The sequence below is a fragment of the Antechinus flavipes genome, chromosome 2, assembly GCF_016432865.1.
Source record: "Antechinus flavipes isolate AdamAnt ecotype Samford, QLD, Australia chromosome 2, AdamAnt_v2, whole genome shotgun sequence".
Classification (NCBI taxonomy): domain Eukaryota; kingdom Metazoa; phylum Chordata; class Mammalia; order Dasyuromorphia; family Dasyuridae; genus Antechinus; species Antechinus flavipes.
In genome coordinates, this window is record NC_067399.1 from 451,649,676 (window position 1) to 451,662,261 (window position 12,586).

Genomic DNA, 12,586 nt, shown 5'->3' on the forward strand with positions numbered 1-12,586 from the left:
GAATAAGGTCACAGAGAGGGAAAAGTATTATGGTTTGGGATCCAGAAGGCTTGGATTCCAGTTCTGGCCCCTTCAATACTAGATTGTATTGTAACATTGTAACAGAATGTGTAACAATTCTGATTGTTATTTTCTTTTTCTGAGTTTCAATTTCCCACCTGGGAGGGCTGCTATAAAGATCAAATGAGATAACATATGTAAAATGTTTGGTAATTATAGAATATTCTCTAAAAATCATCTATTATCATAGAGTATTATCAATAAATTGCTATGTTTAAAAAATTAACCATGGCACTTGCTTTTTTTTCATTGTGACCTGGTCTCATTTTCTTCCTTTTTGGAAGAAGAATATTGGACCCAAATAACTGGAGAAATAATTGCTCATGGGTAGGCTAAGCTAATATTTTTAAAAAGATAACAGTATCTGAATTAGTTCACTTATTTGAGAATCAATTACCAAATGATTTCTTTGTAGAACTAGGGGGAAAATCATTTAGAGAAACAAATGATCAAGAATTTCGAGGGAAATAATTATTTAAAACCTCTTGGAAAACTGGCAGAAATTTTATATAGTCTAATCCTCACACTATATATCAAGCTAAGTTTCAACTGGATATGTGACTTAGATATAAAAAATCACATCATAAACATATTCAAGAAGCAAAAAAGGAAATTATCTTTTTATAACTACTGATAGGGGAAATTTGTGACCAAAGAAGGTATAAAGAGGGTCACAGAGATTATTAAATAGATAATTTTAATTACATACAATTAAAAGGCTTTTATATAAACAAATATAGGTTTATCAATAAAATTAGAAGGGAAACAGTTGATTAGGGGAAAAAACCTCTGTAGTGTTTCCCTAATATCTCATTTTCAAACTATATAATAAATGAGTTCAAATTGATAAAAATAAGAACCATTTCTTAATAAGTTGTCAAAGGATGTTTAACAGGTTGTTTTACAAAGAAATAAATCCAAGCTATCAATAACCATATAGGAAACATACCAGAGAAATACAATTTAAAGGGTTTTTTTTTACATTCAATCTCTCAAATTGATAAAAGATGAACCCTTCCCCAAAGAATATAACACATGTTGCAGGGGTTTTGGTAATACAAGTATATTAATACACTTTTGATGAGTCTGTAAATTGGTAGAGCCACTTTGAAAAGCACAAAGGAACTGTGCCCCAAAAGGCACTAAACTGCCTACCCTTTGACCACTACTATACCTATATCCCACTACTAATATCACTACTAATCCTATACCCCAAAGAGATCAAAGAGGGAAAAGACACATATATTCCAAAATATTTGTAGCAGATCTTTTTTGTATTGACAACTATAAACTAAGGGGGGAGTACAACAATTGGAGAAAGTCTGAGCAAATTATGGATGTAAATTTAATGGAATATTATAATGCAAAAAGAAATAATAGATAGAATGGCTTTAGAGAAACCTGTGATTACATGTTAATATATTTAGAATGAAGTAGGAAGAATTATGAAGACAATTTATATAATAACTTTCTGATGTCACAACTTTGAAAGCTGTAAGAAATCTTAAGTAATAAACAATCACAATCCCAGAGGACCAATGAAATTTGCTGCAGACCTCTTGACAGAGAAGTAATAAAGAAATAAATAAATGATTAAGAATGAATTGTCTATTTTTAGACACAATGTATTTTAGACACAACTATACATATTTGTTACAAGGCTCTTCTTTTTCTTTTTCTTTTTTCCCCCAATTTGAAGGGAGAATGAATAGGAACAGAGTTCTTTTTTCCCCCAGTTTGGAGGGAGAATGAATAGAAACAGTTTTTTGTCCACAAACAAAAAGAGATCAAAGGAATAATAGATTTTACAAATAGAACAGCTTTGAAAGTTACATGTTAAGTTTGTTATATTCTTTTTTTGTTTTTGCTGAGGTAATTGGGGTTAAGTGACTTGCCCAGGGTCACATAGCTAGGAAGTGTTAAATGTCTGAAACCAGATTTGAACTTAGGTCCTCCTGACTTCAGGGCTGGTGCTCTATCCACTGTGGCACCTAGCTGCCACCAGTTTATTGTATTCTTAAAATGAAAAGTGAGCTCTGTGTATTAGAGGTTCCTATTCTACAACATATAAGGAAATTCTCAAAATTAAGATAAATAAAATGAGAAGGATGAACTAGACAATAATCTCTAAAGTTTCTTTTAGTTCTAGTGCCAATGTAATAATGATTCACAACTTTGTAATATACACCATTTTCTTTATAACAATCTTACTGAATTGACCAGAAATTAATGGTGATCATTAATTACCCTCTTCTCTGGTCAATGTTAGGGACACAATAGTAAATTCTTACTGAGAGCTTTACTTTTCCATTATTATCATCAAAAGCAGCCCTCTATACTACTAACTTCATAGGGCTATTAAAAAAATTATTAAAAAGTTTGAATGTAAGGCACTTTACAATTGTAAAGCATTATAAAACTTTAATCAGTTTTGCATACAGACTAGATTTGTTCTCCATATTTAATTTACCTAAAACGTGAGGGCAGCCCTATAACAGGTATTATTTTCAAAGAGACTGTATATTAAGGATATGCCTTATATTTGGGATAATACAATATTATTGTACCTCTGGCAACTGATTTTCTTTTTTTTTTATTATAACTTTTTATTGACAGTACATATATATGGGTAATTTTTTTACAACATTATCCCTTGCACTCACTTCTGTTCTGATGGCAACTGATTTTCTTAAAGCAGTACATACACATATTACTTTGTATTCAACGATTTTTAATGGTTCTTTTGTCTCGTAACATTGAGTCCAAGATCCTCTGACATACTTTTTTTTTTTTTTTAATGCTGAGGCTTGCTCTCTATGACATACTTTTAAGGTCCTTTTAATTCTAGTTTCATAGTATTCACCTTCTCTTCACTTTTTCCTCATTCCATAATAAATTTTTCTTTGCTTTTAAAGGTATCATCTTTCTTACCTGGATAGGGAATCCGGCCATAAGTGACAATCTCCATCAGGAGGATGCCAAAGGACCACACATCTGATTTGATGGTAAAGGAGCCGAAGTTGATGGCTTCTGGAGCTGTCCACTTGATGGGAAACTTGGCTCCTGGTAGAGATAGAGTTGAATCAAAAAAAGTTAAATGCAGGGATAGGGTGAGGATTATGGTGTGAATAGGATCCTCAAATGATTCCCTGGCCCAGCAGTTATGGTATAACCCTGAAGATCTCGTGTCTATCGTACTCTCATGCACTTAAACACTTTCAGGTGGAGGTCTTAGAAAGCAATTAGGAACAAAATCTAACTGCAACTGTTGTTTTTCTTGAACACATCAAGAATCTGATTTTTTGGATAATATAAAGTTGCTCCCTACACTGAGTCTGATTTCAATACTTTTACTTAGTAATAGTTAGCTTTAGGAGATATTATCAGAATCAATTAATAATGTAGGTACGTATATGTATATGTATTACACACGTATTTGTACTTTGTGTAAGACATGTACTTTGTACAAAGAAAAGCATATATTTGCATAGATCAATACTTCAACGTTCTGAGGAAGAATTTTGAAAATTTGAAAATATTATAAAAATATGAATTAGTATTATTTTTGCACTAGACTTGTGATTTCATTGATATAGAGAATTCTCAACGAAGAGACTCTTTCAGCCAATAAATACTGGTTTCTGCTTTGTGGTTAATTGTCCCACAGGAGGAGTTTTAACCCTTTTTTAAGTATCATGGTCCCCTCTAGCATCTAGTAAAACCTATGGATCTCCTCTCAGAAGAATGTTTTTAAATGTATAAAATATAATAGGATTACAAGCTCACTCACCTCTCTGTCCCTAGCTGTTCCGCAACACTGAGGCCTGAGAAAAAGGAGCTGTTGGACTGGGCACAAAGAAGATTATGGCAGGAGAACTAAGGGTGGTTCAGGGAGTGGGAAGAGGCCGGGCAGTACCTACCTTCACGGGCATTGTACAGGTTGTCCTCAATGAGCCGTGCTAAGCCGAAGTCAGCAATCTTACACACCAGAGCCGAGGACACGAGGATGTTGGCTGCTCGGAGATCGCGGTGGATGTAGTTCTTCAGCTCAATGAAGGCCATTCCTTCAGCAATCTACAATGCCCCAAATAGACAATCATCCTCCAACTTAAGCCATAATCCAACCAGCAGAAGAGGAATTAACCAAAAGTTTACCCATCATCTTCCTCTTCTCTCAGAACCCTTCTGGGCCGGAGTCCAGGGAGATCACCTGGGCTTGGAGCAGCTATTGAACTTCTAGACTGTTAATTTTGAGAAATGCCTCAAAAACACAGCTAATTCAACCCACATTTAAACAGGATTTTTTCTTCTATTACATCTTGAACAAATAATCATTCAGCCATGAGGTGACTATGTCAATTTCTGAACAACTTCAGTTTCTTTCCTACACTGAACTGAAATTTGCCTCCTTATAACTCCGAGCTATTTGCCTTAGAGCTGCAGATAGCAAAACAGGCTGCTTGGAGGGTCGTAGGTTCCCCATCCCCGAAGGTCTTCTAGTGAGGCTGGTTGAGCACTTTTCAGGAATGTTGTAAAAGGCTTGATCCCTGCTCATTATCTTCTCCTCCCACTCCCAAACTTTTCCAGGTTTGAATATTCACCTCACCACATCCTTGAAATTACTCAATATTGGCTGTTCATTTTTTATATTTACCAGGATACAGGTTTCTCTCAATGGAATATAAGTTCCTTGAAGGTATAGGTTTTTTCCCCTTTTCCCCATAACCTAAATCCTGCCTGAATTGTAAGAGCATTTAAATGTTTGCTGAATTGAATTGAATGGACCTAGGAAATCACATAACATAAACATATTCCCTCTTTATATAGATATATAAAATAGGTATACAAACGAAATATTTACTGATAAAGAATCATAATTTTGTGACTCTCACATTCAATTAAGAAACCCCACATAAAGTTGTGAACCACAGTTTAAGGAGCTGGGCTTTAAAACAGAGAGTATTAAACCTGGAAGACCTCAGGGAATTGGAGATTCATATCTAAACCTTGACTCCAAAATATAACGTTCTTTCTATTGCATGAAACTGCCTTGGGATGCAAACACAAAAAGAAACTTGAATAGAACTTGGACCATAGAGTGTTAGAGCTGGAAGAGCACTTAGAATTCTTTCTAATCCAACATATTCATTTCACAGAGGAGGAAAAAGGTCTAGAGAAGGGTCATAATGTACCTGAGGTTGGAGACTAAGAAGCAGAGCTTGACTTTCAAACTCATGTCTTTTAAGCCTAAAATTCAGTAAGTTTCAAATATCTTATGCTGTCTCATTCAGGAGGAACCCAGGTAACCATCAGATAACTGGGAATGTTTTCCTACTCCACTCTAAGGGAATGGAAGCAAAAGTCAAGGAAATCAGCTCATACCAGGGGTTAAGTATAAAAATCAATCCCTGGGCCACAGGCTAGGTACCCATGTAGACTAGAGAGCTATGTGGCACAATGGCTACAGCACTGGACTCATGTCACAAAGATGTGAGTGTGAATCTTGAATCAGACATTTTTCTGTGTGATCCTAGGAAAATCACTCCATTTCTCTCACTTAAGTCTCTTTATCTTTGAAACGAAGATAATATATACTGGTGATACCATAAGGAAATTAGAGGAGCAAGGAGGAAATTGACAGGAAGATCTTGAATAAGGAAAGAGTTCATGATTAAACAGGAGACACAGAGGGATCACATAAAGTAGACAATTTTGATTATTTAAAATTAAGTTATTGCAGCTAAAATTAGAAAAGAAACAGGTAAATGGGGGGGAAAATTTTTGCAACAAGTTTCTCTGATAAAAGTCTCATTTCAGATATATAGGAAATTGATTCAAATTGCATTCCCCAGTTGATAAATGGTCAAATGATATGAACAGCCATTTTCAGAGGAAGCAATCCAAGTTATTAATATAAAAATATGCTCCAAATCACTATTTTGGGAAGTGCAAATTAATATAATTATGAGATTTTCCCTCATACCTTTCAGAGTGGTAAAGTTGACAAAAAAAGAAAATGACACATTCTGGAGGGGCTATGTGAAAACAGGTACATTAATGTACCCTTGAAGGAGCTATGAACTGCTCCAATTTGCAAAACAATTTTAAGAAATATATCCAAAACTTATTAAGTTGTATATACCTTTGACCCAGTAATACCATTATTTGGCCCATATCCCAAAGAAATCAAAGAAAAAGGATAAGGAATTATGTATACAGAAATATTTATAGCAACTATTCTAGGGTAACAAATAATTGTCATCTGAGTAGGTGCCCCAAAACTGGGGGAATGGCTGAACGAGTTATGCCATATGAATGTGATTTAGTACTATTACATTGAAAAAAATGAACAAGGTGATGATTTCTGACAACTCCAGGGAGACTTGTATGAATTCATATGGAGTAAAGTGATCAGAATCAGGACAACAGTTTATACAATAAAAACAATAATATAAAAACAGACTACTTTGAAAGTCTTAATAATTCTGACCAACCATCATTTCAGAGGACTTAAAATTAAAGTTTATTTAGTTCTATATAGTTAGAGGATGATAATTGAGATACTTAAAAAAAATAACTAATATAGGAATTTGTTTTGCTTGACTTTCTGTGTGTTTTGTCACAGGGATTTTGTTTTTCTTGATTTCTCACTGTGATTGAGATGGAGTAGTTGAAAAGGACAGGAGGGAAAGAAGGTAGATCTTCATAAAAATAAAATTTAGTTTTAAAATAATAATACCTATCTCACAGGGTTATTGTGGATCTAAGGGGATAAAACATGTAAAGCCCTTAATAAATTTTATAAATACTATAAATGTTAGCTAGTATTCTTATTAGGATTGGAACTGTGATTTTATTAATATAAGAAACTCTTGGGTGAGAAAATTCCATTTACTAATGCAGGATGTTTTCAGAAAATCCCAGGGAGATATGTATGAATTTATGCAGAACTCCATTTACTATTGCAACTTGAGTTTGAGAGAGTCAAATGATTTGTCCAAGGGGTACATAGCCAATATATATTAAAGATGACACTTGAACCTCTCTTCCTGGCTCTGAAACAATTTTAAAGCTCATTAGATCAATTATTATTGAATGAAGATTTCTGGCCTTATCTGAGGAATTCAATTAACTGGAACACCTCTCTCAAGAAATCTTCATAATCTGAGTTTTACTCTATTTAGTGTAGAGAGAATAGAGAAAGCATTCTAGGTGTCCCGGAACTGGAAAACCTACAACCAAGATGGTGGTGTCCTAGGTAGGTTACACCAGCAGATGGCAGCAAATGAACACTATTGTCGCAAAGCCAATCGATCTGATTCCTGGCTTTGGATTTGCTGAGAATCTTTTAGGACCAAAGGACTTGGAAATGGAAGCAGCTTTACAGCCCATCTGTTTCAGGCATAAAGAAACTGAGCCTCAAAGAGCTAAGATTACAGAGTTAGTATATGGCCAGATTTGGGTTTTAAACGCAAATTTTGGAACTCCAAAAACAAGTGTTCTTACCTTAAGCATCATATTCTTAACCTAGGGCTTACTAAGCTCTTAAAGGGAATATGGAAAGATTTTAGGGGGCCCTTTGGATGGGAGGAAATTATATCTTTGTTTTCAGCAACTACTAGGTGAAATTTATCATTTCTTTTTTTAATTAAAAAAAATTATGGTATTTTATTTTTCCAAATACATGCAAAGATAACATCCAACATTCACCTTTGCAAAACCTTGTGTTCCAAATTTTTCTCCCTCTCCCTTCCTCCTCCCCAAGACAGCAAGCAATCCAACATAGGTTCAGCATTTGCCTTTCTTCTAAATATGTTTCCATATTTGTCATACTTCACAAAAATCAGATCAAAAGGGGAAAAAAACACAAGGAAAAAAAAAGGCAAAGCAAACAAGCAATAACAACAAAAGATGAAAATGTTATGCTTTGATCCACATTCAGTCTCTATGATTCTTTCTCTGGAAAAAGAGCTTCTCTGGAAACAGATGACACTTTCTGTCCCAAATCTATTCTATTGGAATTAATATTTCTTTTAATTATTTAAAACCATTATTCTGAAAGGGGGGTCCATAGGCTTTACTAGATTGCCAAAAGGTCCATGACACAAAAAAGGTTCAGAACCCCATTTTTGCACTGAATGCTGACTTTGTACTCAGAGATTTGAGATTGGGCTTTGGCTGTTTCACTTACTACCTATGTAATTAGGGAAAGTCATTTATTTAACCTATCTGGGATTCAGTTTTCTCATCTGTAAAATAAAGATGACGATTCCAGTTTCTTAAACTGTGCTTTGCAACTTCATATGGAGTTCTATAAATTGTGATTTATTATCAGGAAATGTTTGATTTGCATACCTATTTTTACGAAACTATATACCCAGAGTCATGTAAAAACTTCTCTGGCAAAAAGGAATTTAAGAACCCCTGAACTAGAGACTTCTATGGTTTCTTCCTACTTCAAATCTATGATTCTGTATTCCATACCTTTTATAAGCTACTGGTTGCTGTTGGCCTCTAGAGGCTCAATTCAATTTAATAAAGATGTATTAATTTATTAAGGGTTCATTTGTTAGGGTCTGAATTCTCAGGAGAGTCTGAATCCTCAGGATGTTCTAAAGTAAGCTATTATCATCAACATCACTGATGAACATTCATTCACCAGGGTCTGGGATTGACTTTAAATCAGATGGTATCCATGGAGGAGGAAGGGCTCTCAGCTAAGAAAGAAGCAGGCGACCTGAGTTCTGGGCCTGCCTCAAATTTGGTGTGTGATGTTAGATAAATCTCTTTATCTCTCAAGGACTCATCTTCTTCCTCTGCCAACTGAGGTGGTTGACCTGTACACCTATCAATTTTTTCATTTTCCTAATAGAGTGAATTAGTGATAGAGCCAGAACTGGACTGGAGGTGATTCCAGTGGTTGTTATTATTGGGTTTCCTCTCCAAACATTTTATATCATAAGGACATTCCTCCTCTGACAGTATTTTGAAGTTAGAACAAAGCAGTTTATTGTCTTTCTGGAGCAAGACTGGAAATTTCAGAGCCTCATTTCCATACTCCTCTCCTGAGAGTCCCCTGGAAAGCAGGTCCATTTATTGTGCATAGTTCACCAACCTTAAGTTTGCATAGTCAAAACTGCTTTTTCCTCCCTTCATTGTTCTTAGGTGTACTCAGAGATCCAGCCCTTCCCTGTACTCATTATGGAATTTCTAGGATAGAAAATCTTTCATTTTCGGGGGTGCTTCCCATTTATACCCCTCCTCCTTTCAAGGCCTTCTTTGATGCCCTTAGTAGAAGTGCCTTTTTTCCTTTAAATTCTCATGCCATTTCTTTTTGGACTTCATGCAGGGTTCATATTACATCCTACCTTGTATTTATATTCCTATTTCATCTTCTTACTAGAAGATAAGTTCTTGAAAAGGATAGTATGTTACTAGTGTTCATATCCTCACAAAGCCTCGTACGTAGTAGGTGCCCAATTAATATACACGAATGAATGATGCTCTGGAGTCCAAATGCAATCCACTACACTTTATAGAATTTAAGCTCCCTGAAAACAGGAATTGTTTAATTCTTTGTATTTATATCCCTGGGACAGGTGGATGGTACAGTGAATAGAGTGCTAGACCTTGAATAAGGAAGATCTTGAGTTAAAAATATGGCTTCAGACACTAGATTGTGACTCTTGGCAAGTCACTTAACCCAATTTGCCTCAATTTTCTTATCGGTAAAATGAGGTGGAGAAGGAAACGGCAAACCACTCCAGTATTTTTGCCAAGAAAACCTCAAATGGGGTCAAGAAGAGTAAGAAACAACTAAATAACATCACATATCCCTAGAACATAGGGATAGTGTATGGCAAATTCCGGGTGCTTAATCAATAATTGGTTATTGATTGATCTTTACTTAGCTCATAGTTATTTGAGTACCTGTCACTACTAGGGGAACCCTTCTCCCATACTGTCCTCTCTCCTGGTACCCTTTCCTATCCCTACCCTAACTATCTAGTTTGTCTGTATTCTCTACACTCCCCTGGCATTATTATCTGACCTATTTATGAACCCTGGGCCTTTCTCTCCACTTTATCATTGCACCTTTAGGACTTCAACTGAACTTTCTTTGCTACATTATCTCTCCCAATTACAGTGTAACCTTCCTGAAATTGGAAACTGTCTCACTATTTGTTATTCCCAATACTTAGCACAGTTCTTGATACACAGTAATTGCTGAGGATGCTTTTTTATTTATTCAAGTTATCTCCCCTACATTTGTAAAGGTGATGAGGCTAGGAACTGTATCTTATTTATCTTTATGTGTTCTCCATGGTCCAGCACATAGCCGGCACTATTAAGTTTGTTTAAATGAATTCAGAAAAGCAGAAAACAGGAGGAAGAAACTTCAGGCAGAAGAAACAGTGTGAGACTAGACACAGAAGTTATAAGGCATAAGAGTGTAAAAGGCAGAATGGAGAAGTGAAGAATCCAGTCTTCCTGGAAGAGAGGATTTACATAGGGGGATGAGTGGGAAATAAAGCTGAATACATTCTGGGATATACAGTGGAGAGGTCTTGAAACCACAGATAAATACACTGTATGAGGATCAGATGAAATGGTATATGTAAAGCACTTTGCAAACCTTAAAATACTACATAAATGTCAAATTATTATTATTATTATTATCCTATAGACAATGGGGAGCCATTGAAAGTTTTTGAGAAGGGAAGATTCAGTGAAAGAATTGCTTTGGGAAGATTAAGATTTTTTTTTTGGTCAAGATTATTGGTACAGTATGAAATTAAGAACTAAAAGTTAACTTAAAATATATGCAATGTAATGTCAGAGCTGAGAGAAACCTCAGATATCACCTAGCTCAATCTCCTTATCTCCAGAGAAAATATTGAAACCCAGACACATGAAGTGTCTTACTTCATGTCATACTTAGTATCACAAGAGCCAAAATTGACTTTGAGTCAAGACTGTCTCCCTGAAGTAGAAGGGGCGCTTCTCTAAAGAACAAGAATTAATAATAGACACAGGTTCCCAATCCCAAGTACTTCTCCCACTGAATTTCCATTGTATGGAGACTCCCAAAGGACAATAGCAAAGGGGTAGTTGGGATAGAAAATGGGTCTTCCCCATGACACCACTGAAAATGAGAGGGAGGAAGTTAAAGAATTTCCCAAGAAGGGTACCCTCTCACCTGGGCTGAGAAATCGATGAGTTTTGGCAGGGGTTGTTTTCGGCCTTCATCAGTTTTCAGAAAGTCCAGCAGGCTTCCTAATTGGGGGGAAGGGATGGGAAAGAACTGAGCTAGGGTTCAAGGACTAGCCAGACTCACTAATCAACCCTGGCTCCCCAGCCCTACTGTGTAGCTCTTCCTAGGCTATATCAGAGCTGGACTTCGCCTCCAGGTCTCCTGAATCCAAGGCAATGCTCTATGCACCATACCTCAGTCATTTCTTTCTAACTAGATTATCAGCTTCTCTTGTTGGGAGTCTCTGCAGTTCCCGGCACTGGGCAAGGTATAAAGCCTTTCCTACAGCACAGTGAATTGGGGAGATGATCTCAGATACTCGCCCTCTCCCCTTCTCACCAAGAACAAAGATAATTTTTTGGGGGAGGAAGAGCAAGGGTATTTTTATTCCCCAAAGTAGTTTGATCATAGAAACATAGAGTCTCAAGAGTTGGAAGGGCATAAACATAGTGTTCAGAGTTAAGGAATTTCATAAAAGAGGGACCTAAGTACTATGTCAGAGAGGAGGGAAGAAATGACTATTTCTATTTTTCTGTGACTAGGATGGGATCAGGAAGTGAAATTGTCTGGGGTGAAAATAATGAAGGCTTCCTAGAGAAGACATTTGATCTGGGTCCTGGTGGCCACATCTACCTTTTGCCATGAACTCAGTGATAATGTAGATGGGCTCTTCCTTGGTGACCACAGCATGCAGTTTCACCAGCTTGTCATGTTGCAGAGACTTCATCAGATTGGCCTCAGCCAAGAAGGCTTCCACGGACATGCTCCCCGGTTTCATGGTCTTCACAGCCACCTTAGTGTGCTTGTTGTAAGTAGCTGAAAGGTGACAGCAAGGGGTGTAAGAGGGGTGCCAGAATGGGGATCCTAATGGGAACTCCCACCAAGAACCTTTCCCAATTGATCACAGCCAAGGAGAGAATCACCAATTCTGGACTTCGTTACTCAGAATGTTAGGGACACAACTTTAAAGACAAATTAACTTTTGGCCAAGCTAGAGAATTTGGTTTCTTATCAGAGAAATTACTTTTTAAAAGTCATTATTCAAATCCTCCCTTTGTTCTTCCACTCCTAGGTCCTTCCCTAAATCTCCCATCCAGTCCAGCCCAGGAGTCTTACCCATCCAGACTTCTCCAAATTGCCCAGCTCCCAGTTTCTTCTCCAACCTCAGGGATTCCCTGGGGATCTCCCAGGCATCCTTCTCCCAAGGTTTCTGGGGCTTGGGGACCACACAGGGCATTGTTAGCTTCTGGCATAAGCCATCACTTCCTTCTG

The 12,586-nt window shown here is 36.6% G+C and overlaps 1 protein-coding gene across 2 annotated transcripts in view; it reads right to left on the reverse strand.

Annotated features, from left to right (window-relative positions):
* The window catches only part of HCK (HCK proto-oncogene, Src family tyrosine kinase), a 40,839-nt gene that overhangs the window by 4,217 nt on the left and 24,036 nt on the right, over positions 1 to 12,586 (reverse strand). For both annotated transcript variants that reach the window (XM_051979392.1, XM_051979391.1), the window contains exons 8-12: positions 12,431 to 12,583; positions 11,948 to 12,130; positions 11,261 to 11,337; positions 3,981 to 4,134; positions 2,992 to 3,123 (exon numbers count right to left, since the gene is read on the reverse strand). In XM_051979392.1, the coding sequence (XP_051835352.1) occupies positions 2,992 to 3,123; positions 3,981 to 4,134; positions 11,261 to 11,337; positions 11,948 to 12,130; positions 12,431 to 12,583 (699 nt within the window). The remainder of the gene's footprint in view (positions 1 to 2,991; positions 3,124 to 3,980; positions 4,135 to 11,260; positions 11,338 to 11,947; positions 12,131 to 12,430; positions 12,584 to 12,586) is intronic.